This window comes from Cryptomeria japonica, chromosome 8 (genome assembly GCF_030272615.1).
Source record: "Cryptomeria japonica chromosome 8, Sugi_1.0, whole genome shotgun sequence".
Lineage (NCBI taxonomy): Eukaryota > Viridiplantae > Streptophyta > Pinopsida > Cupressales > Cupressaceae > Cryptomeria > Cryptomeria japonica.
In genome coordinates, this window is record NC_081412.1 from 188,819,745 (window position 1) to 188,847,404 (window position 27,660).

The following is a 27,660-nucleotide window of genomic DNA, read 5'->3' on the forward strand; positions in this document are numbered from 1 at the left end:
AGTTAATTAAAATGAATATTAGTCATTTACCCATTTAATTATTTATATATTCATTTATTATATATACTGATATTATCTGCACATTTAATTATTTATACATTCATTTATTACATATATTGATCAACACAATAAATACTCGATGTTAATTTTGAATAAAACAAATGAGCCATATATTTATAAATTTCAATAATTGATTAGTCTGATTAACTGCTGATTACATAATTGTGATTATAAAGGGAGGAACTAATGCTGGTACATGACAATGAGGTCCCTGTTTGTGACCTCATTGATTCACAATTAGATGAACTTCTTTGCTAAATGAAGGAATTTTTGGTGGAAAGCCTTAAACAGCCTAGCACTTTAATTTGCTGGGTGTTCCATGCTAACAAACCACACATTCTGAATTTATTCATTGATATCTTTTTAATCCATTATATAATATCTTTAATCAAATCATTCCAATCTATACTACCAAAAGAGAAAGCAGACACATAATATGACCAATTATGTAATATTAAATATAATTATATTTTACCTTTAATATCCTATATGGGCATATCACTTGAACCTCCTATAGGTGCAAGTCCTAGTATTAGGTAAATGCAAGCTAGTAAACAACATTTAAATAGGTAAGTATTAGATAAATGCAAGCTAGTAAACAAGATGTAAATAGGCTTCTACTAGTTTATCAGCTTTTAGTACTCCCTATAGAAATGTTGAATATTCATTCACATTATTGTCTAGTGAGACCCTAGAGCGATTAAATCACTAGCTTCCATTTGCAATTATTTGGAAAAAATTGGAGTAATTGTGGCTCGGACTGGTTGATGATCTGATCTGAATTATATTGCTGATTTGTTATGACTGAGGCGTGAATCCCAAGGCACAGGAAAATTGCAATTGAATCAGAAATCATAATTCAATCTTAATTTTATATGCAATCTCATGTTTTAATCCAAATTTGTCATGGAATATAAAAAATAAACAGCATTTTTCTTTAATTTTATGAAAACTAAAGCAGTTTTTAATTTCCCCATTAATTGAAAAATCTTGATCATTTTTTTAAAGCTAATTCAATCCTGAGAAAGATTTTTGCTACTATGGCTCCCAATATATGATTGTGAGTAATTTGATAGTTTATTCGTAAGATGCACTTCACTAGAAATGTCTTGGCCTCAAATACCCACCTACACATCATCAGGAAGCAGTTGTAATGGAACAAGTTATGCAATGTGTTACTACTCAAACCCAGGGTACATGTGGGCCCCTAAAGCAAGCTCTTGAATCTCTTCTTGCCAAACCAGCGTAGAAATAACTAACAATTTGGTTATGGGTGATGCCATGCCTAATATTTTCATGTTGAGTGTTGGCTTATGTGTTGCTTCATTCATTCATCAAACTTGATGGTTCGTGGAGGAACAGTGGGGCATGGATTGGGACATTGCAGATCACGAATCAAGAATAGATGCCCTACTGCTCTGTTGTCATAATGAACAGATCACTCAACCGCTTGATCAATGATAAGTTGGGCATAATCCATTTCCGGTATGTTTCAAGAAAAACCCTGAAGGCACATTTATTTGTTGCTGATAGATAGTAACATCTGACACCTAATGCATTCTTTTCTGCAATGGTGCTGTTTCAGGAGGGTTTTTATCTTTATTTTTTGTGTTTTTAAAATGTGAAGGGAAAAAATGATATAATATATGAAAAAAGCAAAAACGAAAAAAAAATTGTTTGCTCATTTTGGGTTCACACAGCATGCTCCCAGGATGACTCTGATTGCATGCTGAACTGAACTGCAAACCTGGTTCAAATCAGACCTGGATCTGGGTGCAGATCTTCATGGACCGGCAACATAGGAATATAGCATTGCAAGAGCCTTGGTGTCAAATGCTCTATGTACATGGAGTCCATATCAAACTGGTAGATCTGCGATCCATACCTTGGTAAGTAGCTCTCTGTCTGTCTAAAAAAGTACAGGATCAAACCAACTGTTAATTGGCCAGAATTCATCTTGTTAGCATTCTACAACATATGCAAAAGTCAACATCACATGATAATATAATGGCATCATTCTTCAAATGGTTACAAGCCTTGCAGCATATCATTAATACTCAACTGCTCCCTGGTAAGACCTTAACAGTGTTTTATAGTTTGTCAGACATCCACTTGGATAAGTGTGGTGGAGATGCACTGTGATGGCCTTTTAGTTGCAGGACATGTGGTATATGCTCTTATGTCATGTCCTTATTAAGCTCTTGGAAGTATTCAAGCTTGTTTTGTTAGAACCAAAGGTGAGTTGGCCCCATCTGTTAATATCACAGGCAATGGAGAAACTGCTGTTAAGGCCGTGATGAATAAACTACTTTTTCTCCTCATTATTTTATTTTTCTTTTTTATTATTTTCATTATTTTTGTGTTCATATATGTATTTACTCTATTATGAAAAAATTATTATTACTGATAGTTTTCACTATTAATGCTTTCAATAGGAAGGATGGTTTCTCAGGTCAGGACTCTTTTGGTCTGCAATTAAGAGTTGGCTTATGAGGATTTTTAAGATTGGTTTCTTTCCTCAAAATGGCAGATGTTCCTGTAAAGTTGGTGTGATTTCTATGTACTCCCTGCACGGAGTATTAGCTTTTATATAAAACAGTCATCCTTAATACCACTGAGGATTGAACTGGCTTCCCAATTTTGTACTATACAAGGATATAAAAAGGGATAGTACTAATGTCTATTAAATGTTCTCCTCTGAAACTGAATCTAATTGATATGTTTGTATGCATGGTAGGTACTAGTCTCGCTCAAGACATACCTTTGAATTGTTCTGATTTGTTCATGGCAACATGCTCTTGTAATATGTGCTTTAGATGCAAGCCTATAAGTTTTATGCATTAATATTATTTTACAGAAAATAAAATATTAGTGCTATAAAATCTATAAAATTTTCCATAAAAGAGGAGACGTGTAAACTTATCATACTCTTCCTGACAGTCCCTGTGGGCTCTCTGAATTCATTGGTAAACTCATGGCTGGAGAAATCATTAATAAAATGCAATTAATCAGTACTTAGGCTGGAGACTGATTATATTTTTATTAAGGAACAGGTTTTAAGTTAACATTGGTCAAACTGAGTTTTGACCAAAAAAGTGTGATTGAAATGTGTTTTTGTTTTCTTTTTTCTGATTTATGTAGCAACCTTTTTCTTACCTTTTTTAGTAACATAATCTTACTTTTCCCTAACCTTAACCCAAATTTTCCCCAAACATTTATCTTTTGGTCTGCTGATTTATTCCTGAGAGAAAATTTTGCCAAGTACGGGTAAGCTATTAATTATTGGAAATGTAATGTTGGTGGATAACCTCAATGCTTCATTAATCCATGAGTTTTGACTGAAAATTTGTGTCCAGAAATACAACATTTATTATATGTAACTCACTCACAGGTTTTATGGCTTTCATGTTGGGAGAGAAAAGGTATGTACTGATTATACATGTGGTAATGTGTTGTTTATATATATCTGCGTTTTTGCGATTGCAAAGTTAAGTATAACATGGTATGGAGCCAGCTGTGTTATCTTTTTATGCTTTTGAATTGTGAAGTTTCTTGAAGACAACTAGCCTATATTGAATGGGTTGAAAAATAAACTCTCATAAATTTTGGAATGAGCAATCTTATAAAGGCCTATAAGTAAGTCCTACATGTACTGTTAATTTTTTTTTAAGTAACAGTAATGATACAACTGATTATTGAGGCAAGTGGCTCAAAAAGTGATTTCTTGAATTGTTTAATGAGTATTCTCTTTGCATTAGCAAATTCATTTAGAATCAGTCATTTTTGGTCCATTAAACTAAGGGATCGTCATTTTATGAGATAACAAAATCTTCTGGATTATTCTTCTACTTTACCCTTGTCTTTCATTGAGATGCATGTATGGTAATTGAAGGTTTTGTTTATTTTATGCAGAAAAGGAAGTAACCGACGTGTCTCCGTTTATAAAACTGGTCCGTCACAGAAGGGCCAATCTCATGCAACACCTTTATCTTTTTCTGTTGAGACACAAGGTGTCCTCCGTGAACTTTTTTCGCGATATCCTCCAAGAGAGGAAGAGTTTACTGGAAAAACAAAGGAATCTACTGCAGCATTGAAGAGACCTACTAAGCTAGACAGAACACCAGAACTAAGTTTTTGCAAGCCTTCAATGACTCAATCCGAAATTGCCACCCAAGTGAATATGCTTGTTTCTAGACTTCAAAAATCCCCAGCTTTGCAACAGGTTTGTGCAAGTAGCTGGGATTATATTAGTGTTATCTGATTTCTAAACCTCGTCACCATTTTGAGTATTTTGGCATAGACAGAAAAGAAAACATATTTTAATTATAATGACTCAAGATGATTTCTGTTAATCCACTGCTTTGTTTGACATCTACAAATGCAATTTATTTTGCTTATATACTTATACACCCTGTGACAGATAGCAAATGAAAGATTGAAGTTACCAATTTCATCTTTCAAGGATACAATTACTTCAGCAGTGGACTCTAACCAGGTTAATTATCGTGTGTCAGCTTTTGTTTAAGTTTTTTGTAGCCTTTTGTCGAATCTGTGCCAGAGAAATAAAACGTTGCATCTACACATATTGATAGACATGTTTGAATATTTTGCCTTAAGGCTTCAAAATAACTCGATCTTTCATCGGCGGTGTCTTATTTTTTTTCCAGAACAGGTCGTGCTTATAGCAGGTGAAACTGGCTGTGGTAAAACAACCCAGGTTTGTATGAATTATGTTTTGGTTTAAAACAAAACTGATTTTTTTTGTCTGCATTGAGTATCATTTGAAAAATATTTGCTTTGTATATTGCTCCCAGTTTTAAGTGTTTAAGGATGTTATGATATTTTTAATTGGTTCCATTAAGCTTGATAGTTGATATTTACAAACATGTGGGATGTGAAGGAGGTTTCTGAGTATTTTGAGAATAAGAATAATATGCATGTGGTGGTTTTAATAAATAATGTTCTACAGAAAACTCTTGAAGTCTTTGAATTAGAAAAGTTTCGAATCCTTTTTCTATGAGTAAAATACAGATTGATCAAAGTGGAAAAAAGTACGTCTAAAAGGGTATATAGAAATAAAATGTTAATCTTGACCAAGAAGGACATTCTTTGTCTTTTTCAGGTACTAAGATACAAACCTTTTTTAAGAGCAGTACAGAAGCCTCCATTCATGATTAACAATGTCGCATTCACATTGTCCTTGTCTATAATGTTCTGTTTGGAATCATGTTTCTAGAACCAGCAACCCCACAACTATAAGCATCCATATTAACCACTGTCGTTCCATGGATGTTCAACATTTCCATGTGATAACACAGGCTGTCCAATTCAATTTTGATTTTGTGAAACTTGCTAATCATGTTTGTTGCTCTGCTTGCTTCCCCAGGACATAAATCTATTAAGAATGCAAGCAGATTGTAATGACCTAACTAGAAAAGAAATCGAAAAAATACTTAAATGATCAAATCATGTGCACCATAGTAAGCAGTAAAATCAAATAATTTATTAATTATTCAACACAATGTTCACATTTTTGGAAATAAAATAGGGAATTTACTTTTCCCTTTTACAATAAGACCCTTTGGCCGGTCTAACTTTTAAACCATTAATCTATACAAAAACTTAAGTGACCTTGGGTGAGAACAATGTTGGAGCACTTTACCTCCCAACCATGCAGCATTTGCTACCCTACAATCCTTCGTTTGAAGAATACCTGGCTCTGCATGAGGCTGATTGGCAACTTGGAACTCCAGAAATGCATTCCGTATCTGCTGCAATATCTGCTGCCAAACTGGATTATCCGCTGCCAAACTTGATTATCCGCTGTTGGTGTTGTTAATTTTAAGCAATCAGATGTTAATCTTAAGTAATCAGGTTATAACAGAACAGTAACAGCAATAAAAAACACAAAACAAGACACACCAATACCCTGGGAAAACCTCCCTCTTGGAGGTGAAAAACCCAGCCACAAAGTTCAATGTGTATTATCTCAAATGTAGGCAATTACAAGGCAAGTTGCTTATCTTAGATTGCTGTTCAACCAGCAAGATAGCAGATCTGAATTCCTCTTTATATGATAATGGAGATTGCAGCCCTTATCATCAGCATCAAATTTGCTCAAGGCAAGTCTTCATTAGCTTCGCAAGATCTTGATAGCATCACCTAACAGCCAGCCTTCACACAATGGTTGAGGAGCAAGTTCGCACAAGAGAGAGAGAGAGATCGCCAAATGTTGGAGAGCATATTACATGTGTTGACAGCCTTAAGAATGATTCGCCTTGTATGTAAATTGATTCGTTATGCTATGCAAATAACTTGCTTATATACTTGACTTGTGGTGTCAAGTCTCAAGTCGGCTTGCCTTGTTAATTTAATAATAATATTATGTATATCGTCCAAATAGGTCTTGACCTATTAAGACGTTATTGCTTGATTGCCTTTACCACACGCTACATGAGTTTGAGCCCAACCCAATTACATAATCGCTCAAAATACATATTGGGCCTACCCTATGTACAAGTTACATTCAATATAGGACCACAAGTTACATCGCCCAATTAGGGTCAGACCAAATTACAAGTTAGATTTATAGGGCATGTCCTATCCACACGTTAAATTATATATAGGTCTTGCCCAAGCAAGACATAATTACAAGTTACATGTATTTGGGCCCAACCCTAAGTTCGATTTACATAATAGATAATACATGTGTATTTTAATTGTCATTGACAACATTAAAATACAATAAATAGGTATTTGAGCTAGCTACTATTTCAACAGGCATGGGGGCCTACTACCCTTTAGAATGGTAGGGGCCCATCCTGCCACCCACCCAATCTTCTGTTGGTTCAGGATCAACAGATGAAATTGGTCCTACTTGGATCTAGAGCTATATGTTGCAGATTCAGTGCTAGGTACAGATACATATACGAAACCCACAGAGGAGGCCTACTGCAGAGACGACGGTTTGAACTCCTTCATCGGCTTGAGCTGCCCCAGTGACGGCTAAGGCTGGTAGGGTGGCTAGATATGATGCATAACAATCAAATAGTAAATATTACCAATAACTTTTAAGTTGACTATTGACGAATAGATTTGAAGTAGAAATCTACTCTTTTCCGTTTCTCAATATTCAGCACCCATCCAGACAAAGTTTCTGATCTAAAACTACATCTAAAAATCACTTTTATCATTAGTTACTACATTCAAGGATTAGTATCAATGACAATTTCATCAAGGTTTGTCTGATTTAATCAATTTGTCATTTGTACAAATGACAAATTCAATCATGAGCAAAAGTTTTACAACAACATTTCAAGGCAATAATAAAATCTATGGAAGAACTTATTTGTAAACAAAAATTTAAAATGCTTGGCATATTAACCCAATTCTTGCGGATACAGGCATTTACATCATTAATTCTCCAAAATCTAATGTTCAACACAACAAATAACAATATGTCCTTTTAAACATGTCTCAAATTAATTAGTTTCCTTTGATATAACTTGTAATTACACATTTACAATGTTAACAAGAGTCCTTATTTATTTCAAAAGGGTTAGTGAAATGCTAATTTTAACTAAGTTAATATTTATAATAATATTTATTTATATTTACTTAAAACATTCTTGATAAAAGATACATTTAGTCATTATACTAATTTGGTAAGTTGACTCTAATTGAATACTTTTATTATTACGCACTTGTCCCGTTGTAATCTATCAAAAGACATTTTTGTTGGTAGGAAAAATCTGAATTGAAGTACATTTTTGTCTAAATTCTAATCAAATTTTATGAAGTTATATCTGATTAAAATATTCTTGTTAATGTTCATAATTCAATAGATGAAGCGTAAATAATATTAGATTAAGCTTTTGTATAATTTGCAGATTTTGCAAAGAACAAAGTGGCAATAACAAGTTATTCTAAAGAGATATTGACATGCATTAAATCATTTAAGGATTTACTTACATGAATTCTAGATCTGATTATATGTATAATGATGTATATATGCTTTAAACTTCAATCAAAAGAGTATTATCCAACCTATGATCATATAAATGATAATTCTTTTGATAAAATATTGATTTCTATCTTTCTAGTTAGCATTTTGAACTCTAAATTGGTTGAACTCCACAAGATATTTTTCAAACAATTTAAAAGACAATACTTAATTTAAATAACTTATGAAAGTAGAGTAATGTTGGATAGACAACATTAGTTTAAACAGATGGCTCAACTAGGTCTGTGTGCCTTATGATAAAAGTAACATGTAGAGATGATTATTAGTTCCAATGACTATGAAGGGGAAGACTGTCCTTAGAATGACAGTGAATAATGCGAGCTGTGCAACATAGAATTTTTGATAATAACATAAATAAGGAAAATGGATTACAAATGATTTAAGTCTAGCATTGGTAGTGGTCTCGCAATATAGAGAATAAGAGATCGTGGTGAAATTTCAGATAAAATGAATACCAATGGGTAGTGTTGGTGTGCCTTTTATCACCCACCAAACACAAAATAAAATGTCCAAGGACACTCTATCCTCTCTTGATCAAAATCATTATGTGTGCTAAGATTGCATGAAGATCACATGGCGACTCCAAGGTTTATATGTGCGAACAAGCGGCTTTACGTTGGATATAGTCTCCTTGGTGATGTTTGCTGAAATACAAGGGGGACTTATGCTCAATTGATATGATTTTCAAGTTAGGACTTACATGGATTTGACAATAGATTTTATCTTTTTGGGGCATTTTCAATTTTGGATTTCAAAAAAAAAAAAGGATAAAAAGGTGAAGGGTTTAGAAGTTCTATGCTATTCCTAAGAACTCAAGAGACGGTAAAGATTAGGTGAAACTAACAACACTTTGCTTCGCCACACTAAGGACAACTACACAAAGTAAGTGCAATCTTCAAGGGTTGTGCTAAATATTTTCATACTGTGAATAATACCATCCAACGAACAATATTTATCCAAATTAGAAGTTAAAACATCCACAATATAAGCTTAGGCCAACTTTACACAATGAACAAAAATCATTTGTTCAAAAAAAGTATGAGCAATAGTTTCACCAATCTATACTATCAAATCCTTCATTCATCAAACAACTTTGTAAAGCAAATCTATTCTATGTTGAAGAAAACATGAAACCATGCAACCAAGTGATAAAAATAAGGATTCAAAACAAAATGCAAATGAACTTTTATTATCAAAGTAGTTCTTAGCAACAATCTCATAAATCTCTTCAGCCAATAAAATGAGAGAAGAGGAGTTTATAAAGAGTTTCAGAAAACAAATAAAAGGCCGAGATCAATTAATTTCAACGGTCGAGATCTAAACATAACTAACCTAATTAGGGTTTCCCATAATAGCAACAAGAAGTAATGCATGAAAAACAAGTGGTGCAAGGAGCTATCTTTGAGGAAGGTGCATCCTTATCCTCTTTCCACAACAAATGTTCGATGAACCTGGACATAGTAGGGCTGACCTCTTCCATCGTGACATGTGGCAACATATTCACCTTGAATTCCATTCCGTCCAAGTCATCTGCATATGTGGCGAAAGCATCCCCGATGGACAAGAAATTCGATGCCTTAGTCAAATTCTGTTTCAGGATTGGTCTAGTGATGGCGAAAAATTTCCTCCTAAGTTTTGATATTAAGATTTTCCACCTGCATATCATTTTTTCCCGAATGGTTTCTTTCCCAAGTATATCAGTAGCCACAAGGAAAATCTTGTTCTGAATTTCTCTAATCAGCTCTTCAACTTTGATACCATGTTAGAAATTAGGATCTTAGGATACTAATCATTACAAGATCATAAAGTAAATGAAATGAGAAACATACATGCATAAATGTACACATTACACAAGATATACATGGGGAAAACCCTTTTGGGTAAAAAAACCCCATAAAGCATCATTTAATTAAAACACTTACATATATAGTCTATCATAAAATAGACATGAACCTGGGGATACTCCTCCAATACTTCCACATGGCCAATAATACCTCTTGTGCATAGTGATACAACTCACCATAAAGCTCCAAATTCACACGCCTCTCAAATAAGAGAGAACCTCCTTAAATATAGGAGGAAGGGTGGCTTCACTAGTCACACCTTTTCAATAATCCCCACCCATAAATAATCAATAATCTAATAGTTATTAGATTATAATTATTTCAAATGGGATATGCTTATAAAGCATATAATATATAAGGTTTTAGAACCTTATATTAGAACATTATATATAAATGTTATAAGGATGTGATCCCTTATATTAGAACATTATATATAAATGTTATAAGGATGTGATCCCTAATAACATTATGTTCTAACATACCATCAACCTTCACTCTTTCTAGGACTTCACTTCGTGCAATTAATGCCCAATACCATGTGTTGAAATCATATACAACACCAGCTGCAATTACTTGTCCATCTATCAGTGCTTGCTTGGAAACTACTTTCAACACCCTTAGGCATGGGATTACTCTATCCTGAATATCATGTGGGTCTTCCCATGTTTCTGCCATGTTTGGAATTCTGGAGAGCATAGAAGAAGTCCGTCCATACGTCAACATTATTTTCCACAAATGTGGCAGCTTCTTCACTGTTGCTTGCCATCCATTATTTGGCCTCTTTAGCTATCACCTTTCCTTCTTCCAAATCTCTAATTGTTTCTTGAGGAAGAGTCAAAAGTGGAGGGGCCACTACATCTCCTTGAGCAATAGGATTGACCAAATGCTGAATATACTTCTTTAGGCGCTCAGTTTCCTTCTTGTATCCTCTTTTCTTCCCTGTTTCCTTTTCCAGTCTTGCCTTGATGGAAGTGATTGAATTGTCCAAGTCTTCAACTTCTTGACCCTTGGTGGTTGGTCGTAAGTTGATAGTGGTAATTTCATACTCCGAGGAGTAATGTCTTCCTTTGCCTTATCAACTTTCGGCACAACAATCTGAACTGAACGACAACCCGTTTCATCCCTTTGAATCGTGGAAAATCTCTTGGCTGTCTTCTTTACTGCCACCTTCTCTAATCTGGCCAAGAAATCACTTGTGTCATCTTCTTCCTGTACTTTCATAGGTGCTTTTTATTTTCATTCTTTCTTTTAACCAATTAGGAATTGTGGACTGTTCAATACCTTCTTCTTCCTGATTACTTTCTTCAAACAGATTATCCTCGACCCCTCGAAGAGCGGAAATCATCCCCTCTTGGAATCCCTCGTCCAGGATATCCATCTCATCATTCTTTGACTCAAGTATTTCTGTGTTTGAAGGAGATGGAGGTTCTTGATCTTCCTGCTGGATTGATTCTACATTCTCTTCATGGATGGAGAAGGAATCCTTATCTTGGCCAATGATTCATCCTCAAGAATCAATATGCTATCCAAATTCCTAGATGTAGCATAATGGGAGGGGGCTGATTTCTGCCTTTTTTCAGCAGGTTCCTCATTCACATCTTTCTTCCCTTTTGACCTCGTAGAGTCATCGACTGCTTACTTCCTTTTCCTTGAATTAATGCTTTCAATTGGCCCGACACTTTGAGATACTTCTTCATTAGAAGAATATGATTCCATTGTGCCCATTAAGTTATAAGTGAGTCATATTCTTTCGCTTCAGCTCCTTGACTTGCTGATCAACCCACCATTGTGAATACTTGACAACTGGCTGCATCAAGGTGGTTAAATCTGCGAGTTTTGATTCTGAACACTTCACAGGGGGAAGAGGCCTATTCTCATCAAAGCGTGGCTGTGTGTACTCTCCATCATCCTCTAGCTGGTCAGGTACATGAAAAAGCTCGGTTGTTTTGATCATGTTTACAGGTAATCTGGACCATAGTCTTTTCCTGACATCAAATTTGTCCATAGCATTTGCCCAAAAGTCCTCGAAATCTACTCTATGCCTGTACTTCTCTCCATTCACTAATCCAATATGGTTGTAGAGATCAAAATTAGCCTTGGATTGGTAGAAAATGAAGGGATACCACTGCATCTCCAACCTTGCACTTTCAGCTGCCTATGCCGATGAGAAGGATTCAACCATTTTTCTAGTAAAGAATGGAGAGGAAATTGCAGTCTTGTGTTTTGCTCTTTGAAAGCCCTCATATGTCTCCAATTGCCTAAGAACTTCAAGCAATATCATTCTATTGGTGGGATATATTGGAAGTCGGTAAGGACATCTGGTAAATCCTTGGACTCTCACATATGTGAATCTCAGATAATTGATAAACCAGGATCCATACTTGCTTATCAAGTTTTTGGCCTCTTGAGTGAGCCTCTGATGAGTTCCTCGTTGCATTATCCTAGTGATGTACATTAAAAATGCATCATTTACTCGCTTGAAATGGGATTTTTCATGAAGTTGCAGCTGTGGATAACAGTCATAGGCTTTGAATTCATTCTCGCCATTACCTACTACACCCTTGCAAATTAATCCGGTGTATCCATAATTCTTTGCCAATAGGTAAATAATGTAGGAACTCATGTAAAAGAACCTTGTCCTTTCCAAATTTCTCAACTGTTCATCTAGGTTGTTGCTGATTATCTGAGACCAATTGAACATTTTGATCCCTGAAGTGATCTCGTCAATAAAGTAATACATCCAAGTCTCAAAAGGCGCACCTTGAGGGCTGCCCATTACTCTATTCAGCAGCAAAATAATGTCCCCATAATCCTCCTTGACATCAGTGCGAAGCAACTTCTTTGGCACCTTTTTAAGGGTGGGCCTTGGCTTTTCCAGCCACAGCTTATTGACAGTTGTCGCACAAGGCTCGAACTGATCTTCATAAATTTTTGCGATTTCTTCCTTGGTTTTGAATGAAGTTCAGTTCTAGCTTGGAATTCCGAATGCCTCCTGAATAGCCAATTCTCTGAGGTAAGCCAATACTCTCCCGTCCGGCGCAATGATATGCTTTTCTTGGGCATTATAGTGCCTTGCACATTCAACCATCAGCTCAGCACATTCCAGAGCTAGTGGAAATCCAGCTGCCTGGACTATGCCATTCCTCATCATTCGTCGAGCAATTGGTGTGGGTAAGAATCCATCCTACCCGTACATTCTTCTTTTAAAATCCTTGAAATCTATGTGACCAAGGTTGGTGTCTCCAACGTTTTTCCACTTGGAATTGATTTTGGATTCAGGCTGCATTCCTTTGTTAGCAAATTTCATCTGGACTTTTCTCGAAAGCCCTCCTTAAGTGGTCATCAACTACCTGCAAGAAACATGGAAAATTAACATTAATTTCAATAAACTTCAAAATTGTAACCCTTGCTTTGGACTCTTTTGTCCTAATTTTTGACCTTCAGCCTGTCATAAGATTAAATTTATGTGAAAATCAGACTGTAAAAATGGAAGAAATCTGTCCAAAACTTGGTAAAATTAATGAAAATAAGTGAAGAATGAAGGAAATCAGTCCAAAATTCAGATTTTTGAACTTTTGAAATTTATACCTTTGACTGATTTTGGTGAAAATCTGTCCTTCATTTCTAACAATTCCTGATAAATTCTTTCCTTTACTGAGAAATTTCACTTTTCATCCTAAAAAATCTTCTTCCTTGACCTTGGGAGAGAAAAACCTTTCACTTTCGAATCTGAGAAAGAACGAAGTTGAAAATAACAAGTTAAAATTTATATGTGGTTGAAGAATTTGCTCATTTTAGCATCTTTACATTCTTGGGCAGAAACATCGAACCTAGCCTTCTTCTCGTCCTCCTCGAAATGGCAAGTTAATCCTCTTAAAAAGATTTCGAAAGAAAGTTTCTGATTCTGCCCTTGGCACCACTTCACATAGATTCCATTCTTGATTATGGGTGCCACTTCACACTTATCCATGTGCATTTTGGAAAATTTCTCTTAAGTGTTGGGCAAATTTTGAAAAAAAAAATTCTAAATGTTGGGCAAAATTTTCTTCTTAACTTTCCAAACTGGGTCAAACCTTTGTCTAAGTCGGACTTTACCATGTATTAGGACATTACATTTTTGATCATGGCAGACTTGATATGGCCTTAGGCCATTCTTTCTATGACCATGGCGGACTTTGTGTGATTTCATGCCATATTGTCTCTAACCTTGGCAGACTTTCCCATGTTTCATGCCAAACTTGCTTCTAAGTGTCAAGGCGGATTTGCTACCTTGTCATGCCATCTTACTTCAACCTTGGGCGGACTTCACCCTTTGGCAAGCCATCTTCCTTGTTTCCCCTTGGTGGACTTGCTCTCTCTTAAGTCATTTCCTTCATGCCTTGGTGGACTTCATGATTATTATGCCATTTTGACCAAGTGCTGGGCGAACTTTGCTTGGCTTCATGCCATCCTTGGCGGTGTTCATCATTGTTATGCCGTTTTGACCAAGTGCTCGACGGACTTTGCTTGGCTTCATGCCATCATGGACGGACTTCATGTTTTGTCATAAATTTTGCTAACTTGGCATGGCGGACTTGGCGCTTGCCCAAGACATTTCCAACTTTTGCCATGGCGGACTTTGCCATTGCCTAAGACATTGCCTTTTTCATCAAGGCGGAGTTTTATAGGCTTGAGACATGGTCATCCCCATTTACAAACTTTTTCTGCCATGAACACTTGGATGAATCCTTCAATGATTTTCAACCTTAGAGGTGTCTTTTTTCAATTTCGAAAGTAGGAAGCCCACTGGCTTAACTTGGACTTTCCAAAAATAGAAAAAAGCAAAGGTCCCTAAAAATAGGAAAAACTTTAAAAAATAGCCATTTCGGGGATTGTGCCCAAAGTGCCAAAAACAAAACTTCCTAAACAATAGGAAATAGCAAAAAAGAAAACTTTCCAAAAATAGAAAGTTGTCCAAATTGACTCAACTCAATTGCATTTTTCTTCCTTTGGGCCTTCTATAAGCACTTTGATGGCATTCAAGCACCGTTTTGATGATTGACTCTTTGATTGACTTGGATGATCACCCAAAAACTACTCTCAAAGATTGGCGACTAAGAACCCTAAAAAGCAAAAAAATTGGGGGTCCCCATTTGCAATGGGGCGATGTGTGAAAAGGTCATAACAGATAGCCATTGCCAAAAACTCAAGTACGAATGAATTGTAAGTAGAAACATCTTAATTTCTAAGTATCCTCCCAATGCCAATAAACATCATCTAATAGGATTTAACAACAATCGATTTAATAGAAAGGGCAGATCCAACATTACTTATTGTGATCTTTAAGAGCTTCTTTTGGGTTGCATGAATACCTTGCATGCCGCTTTGGTTAAATTAGACCAGCAAATACTACTCTTCTAATAAGGCACTTGTGCGATACAAATGCAGCTGTGCGCATATGTTTGTTGCTTGACAAGTTATACAATTTGGAATATCTATGAATCTAATAACTTTGATTGCAAACATGCTTGTTCTAGATGTAACAGTGGTCACTAAACCCAACTCAAGGTAATTTGGGGGGATTAAGAAAGTACAAATTTGTACCAGACGTAGGTAGACATAAGAAGCTGAGTCTAAATTCAAGTAATGAGAAACTTGTGGCCAAAGAAATCCAAAAATCAGCTTGCGGAGATAATGTGAAAGACAAAAGCCAGAATTGATTGCAGCAATAAGATCACAGGAGTCAATCAGGAGAGAGATCGACAATACTAAATATGCGGCCAGGAATATAGCAGGGACGTGGGTATGAATTTGTATAAAGAGATCAATGAGAATAACAATAGATACATTTCGTCACATATATCTACATAAAGAAAACTAATAGATATGGATTCCAATTATTCACTGGTTCTCTCTTTCATATCTTCCGATTGCTTTCCCCTTTTGCTCCGAGCTCTTGATTCCTTCTCTCTGCTGCCTCCTCCTTTGTTCTTCCTACCCCCTCTACACATGATTCTTTGTCCTCCTTCCTCTAAAACTAGAAAATGATGCCCTATTACCCCAAGACTGGGTTGTCTCCCTCTTGTTTCCAATCTACTTTTTCCTATTGCTTTTAATTCGCTCCATCAAGCTAGTTTTAGCCTTCACCTTCAGACATGATAGACTGACCACATATGATTCTTTGTCCTCCTTCCTCTAAAACTAGAAAATGGTGCCCTATTACCCCAAGACTGGGTTGTCTCCCTCTTGTTTCCAATCTACTTTTTCCTACTGCTTTTAATTCGCTCCATCAAGCTATTTTTAGCCTTTACCTTCAGACATGATAGACTGACCAACTTACTACCAACTAGGATATGATACTCTTCTATTCTTAGCCTTTAAGGCATGCACCTATGGACTCACATCTTTAGTTACTAAAAGAAATATATTAAATATTCAAATTTTTGCCATGAACATAAAAGAATTTAAGGATTTGACATCTATACTAATATCGTTCGTTACTATAGAAATAATAGAAAATATAAATATAATTTAAAATCAATAATTTTAATTTAAATAAATGACATTTTAAAGCATTGCTCTTAAATGAATACTTTTAATTTACGTAAATGACATTTTAAATCATGGCTTTCAAATGCGTAATTTTAATTTAAGTAAATGACGTTTTAAGTCATGTCTCTCAAATGAATAATTTAAGTAAATGACATTTTAAATCATCTCTCTCTCTCTCTCTCTCTCTCTCTCTCTCTCTCTATATATATATATATATATATATATATATATATATATATATATATATATATATATATATATATATATATATATATATATATATATATATATATATATAATATGAAATATGGCTCAATATGTTATTCATGACGTATATCAATATAAAAGTATTTTTAATGATATCTCTATGTATATATTTTTATTTATATAAAAATAAGTCATATTAAAATTATTCAATCGTATATAATTTAAGTCGTTTAGAAACAAATATTATTTCATATTTATACAATAAAAGAAAAATAGAAAAAGAGGGTTATGACACAGATCCTGGATTTGATTTGTCTTTTCACTAGTGTTACGGTCGACATCAACATGCATGGCCAACAAAACATTTATCTTTATTTGCAACATACAAGGAAGGTTGTCACCATTATCAACAATCATATTCTTGTTGTGGGTACCATTCTTGTCGACTTGTGTTCTATTAGAATGGCCAATTTTGAGAATCAATGCATTGTTCAACTTGTGATCATGGACAAGACTCAACCTAAGTTACCGGGTCCTTAAGGAATCTAGCTTTTTGCTGTACTAGATATAATTGATTTAGGAACTGGAGTGGCTTGGGGATGTCCAGGGCACAACCCTGCTGCTCTAGTTACCTTGTGGCTACATACATCCAGGATATTAAGGGTGGGAGTGCTGTGCCTTGGTTGAATCTTGTGGGATTTAAAAACATTGCTAAGATTAAAAAAGAAAAAATGTCAAAACAGGTGGGGATGGTCAAAACAGTGGCATTTTGAAGATCTGCTGAGAGCAGTCCATTTGTACTTGCCACTTGTGGTGGAGGTTGTGTTTGTACGCTATGGTATGTTGAGAAAGTTGGGAGAAATGGAAGAGGATATTTTTATTTTACACATCCTTTGTGCTCATCCAATTCAGTAGTCAGTGCTCCTCCATGCTTTTACAACTAAGTTTGTAGCTCATTGGGTCTCTATCTAGTATTTTTATCATATCAATTTTCTTTTGATGGTGGATGCTAGGCTATTCATTTTTTTTTTTGATCAGTGAAATATTGGTTTTATATTAATAATCAAGATGATGTTCACAACTTCGATAAAGTGGCTTTACCCCGAATGATCTACTTCTTGTCTATACCCCAGCAAAAAACCCAAAACACCTCCTATACAAGATTTATGCTATCTGTCCGTCTTACACGAATAGCTACAGAACTACAGTCTTTCACATATCACTACCCAACTTCAGTTGAATCTATCAGATATACAAAATATTGACAATAAATGAACATATTGACATTGAAGATTTTTTCACTTTCTTCTCCTGATGTACCTCACAGTAATCTTCCTTCTTGAAGCTCGGACATTTTCTTTTCTTCAATGCTTCCTCCAGCATCCCCTGCTGCAACTACTCGCCTCATTACTGCACATATTCCTTTAGAAAATGCCACCCAATGAAAGCCTCTGCCCTCCACTCTTCCTTGTTAGATGATGCTTGCTAGAAAAAGGGCGCAGGGGCGGATTAAAATCTGGGGCATCCATCCAGTCACCACCCCACACCATGAATCTATGCCTTGGAATTGACAAGGCAATGAAGGTGTTGAGACCCCAACACCAGTCACCTCACACACATGTTTCCATTACTTTCCTTGTATCCTCCTTTCCGCCCACTCTAGGCACCAAGCCAAGAACATCAATGCAACATCCACATTTGTTCTATACTTGTATTCAGTCTTCATATTCTCATCTCCTTGTAGCATATTCAACAGCTGAAAGAACATGGGGTCGTCAAAGGCAAAGATCTTCTTCAGACGACCATCTGTAATTGCTCCCCAAAATGCCATTTGTTGCTTTCTTGTTTGGAGGCTAAAGTTTGCTTCCATTTCGATTGGTCAAACCAACGGTATCAGCCGGAAGCTTTGAGACAATGCTTTTGTTGTCACTGCCTCACCAAAGAAGAAACAATCACTTTTCTTGTAGATCACCTCCCATAAATGGCATCCGCACTCCACACACCTTGTTTGTCCTGCCACATTAAATTTTGCAGACTCTTGTCATCTCCAACAAGCATTCGTACTAATTACTCCTAAAATATGCCTCAAAAGTCATCAACTTGCACATCATCATTCCGTGGATTAAATGATGCCACCCATTTGGAGAGAGTGTCAGAATTGGACTCTCTATAGAATTGGACTCTCTATAAACCTGAGAGATTTTGAAATTTTGAAGGTTCTTAATTTGTCACAAATAATATTGATTATTTTATTTACTTTCCATATTTGAGCTGCTCCATTTTTGATTGCATTTAGAATTATTTGCGAATCACCCTCAAGATGAAGATGTTCAAAAGCCAATTTGCTCGCCAAGTTTACCACGAGCAATGGCTTTAGCATCATTATTTGTACCATCATCTAGCTTCTTATCGCCAATGGCAAGAATATTACCTTTCTAGTCTCGGGCAACACATCGTGCACCCGAGGGTCTCGATTGCCCTTTGACGACACATCAAAATTTACTTTGATCCACCCCTCATTTGGCTTCTCCCAAATTACAGCCCTTGCTCTCAAAGGACTTGGATCAACCTAGTGACGCCCATAAACAAGCAAGCTATTCTTTTGTTTTTAATAATATAAGTTATTAGCTTTTTTATTTATCTAATATATTTATTTTATATTTAATATTAATTAATAAAATAATCAAAAACATTTTTATATACATATTTAGATAGTCCACAAATATAACTCATACGAGTGTTTTTTGTCAATTGATGTTAATTGTTAGCTCTTTACAACCTATACAATACTTTGCTCCTCAAGACTCAAGAGCATTAACATTTAGATAACAACTTGGAAATTACTACAAGAGGACAAATATTGGAAGACAAGAGTAGACACTTAGAATTCCGACTTAGATGTCACTCTACGGATTTGAACTTGGGTCTCCATATATATAGATGTCACTTAGAATATATATATACTCACACACACACACACACATATATATACTCTACATATGTATACACACACACACACATATATACATATGTATATACATATATATACACACATGTAGAGTATATATATACATACATATTTATATATGTACACATGTATGTATATACGTATGTTTATATATATGTATATAGATGCATATGTATATACATATGTGCATATATATATGCATGTACACACACAGTGCGTGCTTGTACTTTGCCGTACTAAACCCATGGGAAAAAATGTTGGATTGTAATGTCCCCCTTTTTGAAGTAGGATTTAATAATAAATTAAATATAAAAAAATATAAATTTAATTAAGCTTAATGAATGGTCAAAGGGCATGAAATAAAGAGTCACAACTACTGGAGGTTTAAAGGTATAAAAGGAGTGAATCAATCATCAACTTCGAAAGGAAGCGAGAAAAATATAAGTGACTAGGGGAAAATATAAAATAAATAATTATTTTCAAAAGAGGATGAATAGTTGTGACTTTTTCAAAGGGTAGAAATAGTGAAAAGGTGGGACTCCCTCCCAATTTTAAGATATAAAAGGGAAATCAAATCATTTGGAGGGGCATCAATGTAGATCACAACAATTTAAAGCAGAAATTCAGAATGACACTCAGCAATAAAGGAATCCAAGAGATTTGGAAAATAATTTATTATTCTCAAAAGGAAAGAATGAAGGGTGGTGACTCAATTCTTGTGAAAGGTGGTGACTCTTTCACCAATAAAATATAAAGGAGAGATCATTCCAAAGATTCAATCATCACTCTATCAATTCAGCAATCATTCAATGATCACCCACCAATACATCAAATCAGCAATTATTAAATAATCACTCGTGAATCCATCAAAGGAAATCATTCAATCATCCAACAATCATCAATGGAGATTCATCAATTCAGAAATTCATCATTTAATATCAATTCATTCAACTATATATGCAAATTCAGAAATCAATTAACAGTCATTTTAGAATATCAATTTACAATCATCTATTATTCATTTCATCAATTCAATGCAGAATTCCATAAATACACTCAGCAATACATATAATTTCAGAAATTCATTCAAGAATTATTCCTAAGAATATTCAAATATTATTCAAGGGATTGATTGTCAATCCATCTAGAAATATTATTTAGCAATAGCCTAGCAAATATACCAAGTAATCAATTTTGAATTCCAGCTAGTACTTGTGAACTGGATGAGGTCTAAGCCCATAGTGTGTGCTAAGGTTTGGAAGGACAGGGTCTTTTCCTACCCTTTGGCGAACTAGGGACGGGGTGCTTGTTATTGTCATTGGACGGGGTCCGGGCTCATGGGTGAGGTAGGGTTTGGAGAGACGAGGTCTTTTTCCTACCTTTGACAAACTAGGGATGAGGTCCTTGGTTTGGTCACTGTTGAGTTAGGGATAGGGTCTTTTAGCTCAACAGATTTGCAAGGCATTTACGGGGAATTCACGATTTGATAAAAAATGGGTAATAAATATGTCAATAAAAATGGGTCATAAAAATAGTAATAAAAATGGGTACTAAAAATGGTAATAAAAATGGTAGGTGTTCATCTATTTGTTTGCATTGGTTGAATTTCATGTAAATACTCTTTACATGGTGTGAAGTTATAAAATGGATTTGCATCAATGTTACTGAAAAAGATTGCCTACCTTTGACTCAAATGCACTGCCTCCCATCTCCTTGCAATTTTGCAACTAGTTGTGCCTTCTGTGGACATCCTGATGACCTCCTGTTTATAATCGTGCTCTATACCACATGACTGCATTATTTATAAAATATTGTCATTTTGCAAGTTTTAAGGGTTTCTAAGATTGGCGGGAGATTGATTAGGGGTTCAAATGCGATTTTACGTGATTTAGTCAAAACAATTGTTAAAAAAAAAGTGTTCAACGGTATTTTAAAATTGGTGACTAAGGGTTCAAATGTAATTTTACATGATTTAGGCTCAAAAAAATTGTTAAAAATTGCATTCAACGATTTTTTAAAATTGGGATTTTTTGGGGGAAAAATTGTCAGCAAGATTGATTCGCAAAATATTGGGTATAATTGGGTTGTTTTGGAGATTTTTGCTTCTATGATTTCAATAGCATAGAGATATAGAGTGCAAATGAATTTGAGAGGTTATTGAATGAATTGTGGAGTATAGATTTTGTCATTTGTGTTCATATTGTTTATCACATTGCATTGCATTGCATAATGCTTACTGCATAGTGCATAAATAACAACTAGATGCTAACAATTTTGAAATTTTTGATTACGATCCACTTTGTACAAGGTCAACCTACAGTTTTGCTACAAAGCAAGCTACACTAGAGGTTTATAGGTCCTAATAATGGAGCTCTAGGATTAGAGCCTTAACTAAGTTGTTGAACCACATCACTGTCAAAGTTGGCCTTTGTTAAGATATCAAAATCCTTAGGATCAAGGACATCATCATGTGAAATCACTCAAAATTTGAATCAACCTTGTGAAGGTCAATTGACTGGTCTTCCTCAACGGTATTTGATTTTGTGCATATAGAAATTAGATTTAGCAATTGAAAGTGAAAAAACAATGAGTACTATTTATAATTATGATTCTAAGTATTTCAAAACTTTAACCTTGATTTTTTTATAGCTGTGTAGTGGCAGTTGTGGCATGGATAATAAGTCTTTCATTCATTGTTGTAAAAAACCACTCTACATGGACCAGTCAAAATGTGCATTACTATCTGTCCAAGAGTTTTGGCTTGATGGCCACAAAATTCCCACCAGTAGCCTCAAATTTTTTCTAGAGGTTCTAGAAATTTGACAACTTGTTCAATTGCATCTCAAAAACTTATAGGAAAATAGGCCAGCCTTAAACCACACACACTAAGCAACAGATGAAGCCTAAAGAATGTTAGTCAACTCTGAGTGTTTAAGGCTTTAAGCCTAGAAGTGTATTCTTAATGTGACCACACACCTTAAACAATTTATTAAGCCTAGAAAATGTCAGTCAACTCTAAGTGTTTAACACTTTTAAGCCTAGAAGTATAAGCTTAGTGTGTGTGTGTGATTTAAGACTCTAAGTGTTTAACACTTTTAAGCCTAGAAGTATAAGCTTAGTGTGTGTGATTTAAGACATTCCAGAAATATATGCTTTGCCACTATTTTGCCATTTGTTTGATTTGTGAAGCCAAATTCCATCCATTTCAAATTCGTTTTTTTGGTTGACAAAGAGTTTGCAATGCAAGGAAGTACATAGCAAATCTTGTCACCTTTGGTTGAACTAATTCCTTGCTCTTTATTATGCATTGTACACAACACCCTTGTGTGATTGTAGATGAGCTTTGTAACAATATGAGCTTTTGCAAAACGTTTTTAAACATTCAAGTTGTTCACTGCCCTCTTGTGTTAGATTAAGGTAGTGTGTCATGCATAGGCCAAGAAACATAGAGGGATACTTGTCCATTAGGAGTTTTCCAATAGCAACACTTGTAACAACATTGTTTGTAATAAACTGAACTACCTTGATGGCAATGTTCTCTATTTAAATCATGGCAATGGCTTTATTGCAATGGCATTTGTTAGGGGTCCGATTTTGCAATCTCTCCGTCTGTCACAAATGATGGACAAACTCAATTGGGTCTGTGAATCCTGATTGGTTATAGTGATGTGTCTACAATTTTATTTCCAAAGCCGATAAAGTAGTGAATGCCTTTTTGGAACAAGGACTTGTACAACTTGTGGCTTTCTAACTAACTGGTGTCATTTCCTACCAATATGGTGTTTTGATGAGGTTGAAATGAAGTCTGTTGGTGTAAGTGCAACATGCAATGCCTCTTGCCTGAACCCGAAATACCTTTCTAATGGCTCTGCATCCTGAGTAGTTCTTTTGAGGGAAAGAAAGGGGCTTTTGTTTTCTTGGGAATATGATTTCCCAATGAAAAGATGGCTTGTGTGATCCTTTCTTGGCCAAAGGATGGGATCTTGATCTTGCCTTCTTTATTGCACTATGTGCGTCTTTTCTGTTCGATCTTGGCAAGAACTTGTTCATTTTACAACTCATGTTCGTTGTGCCCACTACAAACTGTGATTCCTTGGCTAAAAAAGGTTCACTGGTGAGCTTTTAGTTGACTATAAGGGCTCTTATATTTGTTTTGATACTCATTACATTGGCGAAGATAACCCATGCCTCCATTAAGTTGCTCAATCATTGTGACATGTTGCCAAAGAGGTGATGCTTGGTCAGATGACATTTTGAAGAAAATCTTTGGGTCCCTTGCTGGTTCACTCAGAGCTCATCACGTGCATTCACACTCTAGGGATGTGTGTGCCCTGGGCATGCCCTGATCTGTACCTTGACTCATTTGGGTATGGCCTTGGGTCCCCTTAAATCTGGTAATGTAGTTACAAAGCCAAATCTGATAATTAGTGTCATCATAGCAGTAAAACTTACTCTTCACTGAATGGTCACAAGATCAATTTGCAAATGCAAAGATATTATACCTGGAGCCATGCTGGGTATACAAATGCATTGTTTCCAACTTTCCGGTACTTTAGGGACATACCTGGTAACTTACTGCCTTATTAATTTAGTAGTATACATAATTTTATGAACATCCACTTGAATCAATGATTAAACATATCTGTACTTCCAGAGCCAAATCTGCTGTTTAACGTGCCAATATTAGTAGCTACTGATTGCTGTGTGAAATGCCACATTTTAAATTTGTAAATGCAAAGATAATCATTTATGCACCTCTACCTCATCACTTCCATTAAAAATGTATTGAAACTACCTTGGAGCTGATTTGTTGAGGCATATATTTTGACCATGCACCTATGATACTAAATTATTGAATTAGCATCAAATGGTTGACACTATTGCAATACCATTTTGTTCAAGTTATTATCAGTATCAACAACATAACTCAATATCTCTTTCCAGCTTCATGGAAACACATCGTAATATGAGGCTTTCAGCAGTGCATTTTGGCGACAAGCAGAAATAGAATCTTCATAGTGTTTTGAGTACAGAATTTCAATAAGAAAGAACAAGTTATGAACCTACAAATTATAAAAAATAAAAAATGTAAATATATTAGTATAAATAGGGCTCTAAACATTAGTGCATATGGTTTTAACCATATGCAATACAAGAGTGATTGTTGTTATATCCACCAACCAGGACACCAGCATATCAATATTTCTATTAACTTGTTCAAACGTGTATCCTTTAATGTAAGGGTTATCTTACCACTATCCAAAATAGAAGTTATTAATTACTGTTTTCTATAATTCTAGCAACTGGCTTGAGAAGCTTTATTGGATAGCATAATTAATAAATTTTCTTTTTCTGCCGTTGCAGGTCCCACAATTCATTTTAGATTATATGTGGAGCCAAGGCAAAGCTTGTAAATTACTGTGTACACAGCCTCGACGAATATCAGCAACTTCAGGTGTCTAGTTTTGTTTCAATCCCTCAAATATATTTAGATTGTTCTTAATATTCTAGATATTTAAGTAAAAATATGAAACTGACATTTTCAATAAATGATCTCAGTTGCTGAGAGAATTGCTTCCGAAAGAGGAGAGAAAATTGGAAGCACTGTTGGGTATCAGGTATTATATTTGATTTCTTATCCCCATGCTATGGTGTTCTATCTGCTTTGTTATATAAATAAATGGTAAAGTGATAAGAAACAAAAAGTACAGAGGAAAAATAACGTTCAAAGATATAAGTATTTTATATTCTCAGGCTGACTTTGGATACTAAGCTGCCTTGTATTTCAATGAATTTTTTTTTTTTGAAGTAATACTGTTTCTTTATCAAAGATATATTGTTCATTGCTTTCATCAATCCAAAACAAAATGTAGGGGATGGAAATAGGGCACAACTATCTGAAATTATGAAACCTTGAATATTTTACTTCAAGACAATCCTCTGAATTGGTCATGACAAAGGAATTTGGCTTTTGCAGTAGTTGTAGTAACAGTTCAAATGTAGAAGACAACTATAATGAAATTGAAATGGAATGATGATGCATCAAAGAAAATTGTGTGCCACAAAGTTGTCAGAAGAAGTTGAATATTATGACAATATGCTAGAAAGGAAGACAAGTTAACATAAAGAGCAGATTATTTGAAATCTTAAACATTGAGGTGTTTTTCCTTGTACCAGTGGTAAAATAGTTGTAGATATATTTGTAAGTTGAACTTATTATCATTGTTACACTGTCCGAACTTCAAAATGTATAAAATGCAATTTTTACAGCTGGGATAATGAGTATAAAGTAATTGGTTATAAATATATTATTTACAAGGTTTTAATATTAATTAAAACTTGCATGCATACGATTTGCCTTTCTTGGGGCTAGAATTCTAATGCCCAGACAGTTTTCAATACTTAGTTTTGGAACCCGTCCCTGATTTTCCTCCATTTCTATCTTTTTCTGTTAAAATAACTTATATGTTGCTCATTATATACAATTGTGGTGCATCTTCTCCCTGTGTTCTCAGAACTTGAAGGGTATTTATTTATTTCAACTCCTTGTTGCTGTGGGTGTTCTTTGTTGTAGCGGTTCACAATCTTGCAAAGGCAGTATTTCCCATCTATTTTGTGGTTTTTATATTTCTTTAGTGTAGTCTTGGATGAAAGAACTAGACTTGTAAAATTTGGTATAGAAAAATAAGAGTTATTTTATAAAACCAGATTACATCTCTCTTAAGGTTTTACTCTTGTTTCTCTAAATAGGCAGTAGAGATTTCTATATACAGTACATTTTGGTGTGATGAATTTATCATAAACATAGTTTTTGGTCCAGAAAACAATATAATTCAGTCACAATCATGTATGTATGTTAATGTGTATCTACTATATGTGGATTTATTTCCTTTGTCTATACAGATAAGACTGGAATCGAAGGGAGGAAAGCACTCGTCTCTAATGTTTTGTACAAATGGAGTCCTGCTACGGAGATTGATTGAATCAGGAAGTCAACTTTCTGAAGCAGAGGCAGAAGGCCAAAGCCAGAAGCTGCGAAACTTGTGTTCTTTGGATGCAACTCATATCATTGTGGTAATGTTATAATGTGTTCATTTATTTGGTGAATCACTCTACGCACCAATACTTATTTATATATTAGATTGGTTTTGATGCTTTCAAAGATCAGCTGAATGTTTTCTAGTTTATCTTTTTCTTGTGTTTTGAGGGGAACTGTAGATGATCTATATATTTCTTTGCACAATATTCTGTTCATTTTTGTGGGTTTTAGCAAGGCATAGATATTCAGCAGTCCTTTAATTGCAAATTTATGGTCCAAAAATTATATCATAATTTAAGTTAATTGAGCCAGCATTGAGCAATTAAAATACCAACATATTGTTATTGAGTGATTAATGTGAAATTTAAATAGATATAAATTTATAATGACGTGCATTATTAATACATTGAAGATATAAAGGCATAGCATGCTATGAATGTAAAATGTATCACATTGGCATGACTTGATTTCTAGATATCTAGCTAACTATCAAAATTGTATATTTTTACTCTTCATAAACATTTCAAATATCCAGGAGCAATTAACTGTTAGCTTCTACATTTGAGAACCACCTATGGAAGATGAATTTCTATTTCTTATGCAATTAAGGGCTCTTAAATGTGAAATACTAAAATGCTTTACTAAATCAGTTTAATATAGAATATTTGACACAGTTAAATGGGTGTTTCAGCATTTGTGATTCTGGTCAAAACTGTTTTCTTGACTGATAGCATTCTACAGGTTTTTGACAAGTTGCAAAATGAATGGTGTAAAATGGTGAAGTTCATGGCATGATAGGGTCACCAATGGTGCTATTGGTTCTAACAAAATGAATATCATAAACCGTAACTCAAGAAAGATCTAAGAATTACTTCTTTTTTTTAATCCTATTTCCTGAATTTACACAACACAGCTTACTCCTTCCATGCCATTCACCCCTCAGCCCTCTTATTTATTTAGCAATTTGAAATTTTCCTTTTTATATTCA

At 34.8% G+C, this 27,660-nt stretch overlaps 1 protein-coding gene across 2 annotated transcripts in view; it reads left to right on the plus strand.

Moving 5' to 3' along the window:
• Positions 1-27,660, plus strand: part of LOC131048393 (DExH-box ATP-dependent RNA helicase DExH6) — an 86,824-nt gene that overhangs the window by 46,555 nt on the left and 12,609 nt on the right. Inside the window, exons 3-8 of one of the 2 annotated variants that reach the window (XM_057982342.2) lie at positions 3,973-4,282; positions 4,481-4,555; positions 4,733-4,777; positions 24,998-25,088; positions 25,193-25,251; positions 26,537-26,707. In XM_057982342.2, coding sequence (XP_057838325.2) covers positions 3,973-4,282; positions 4,481-4,555; positions 4,733-4,777; positions 24,998-25,088; positions 25,193-25,251; positions 26,537-26,707 — 751 coding nt within the window. Of the gene's footprint in view, positions 1-3,972; positions 4,283-4,480; positions 4,556-4,727; positions 4,778-24,997; positions 25,089-25,192; positions 25,252-26,536; positions 26,708-27,660 lie in introns of those variants that run through there. The other variant, XM_057982343.2, reaches the window with a different exon arrangement.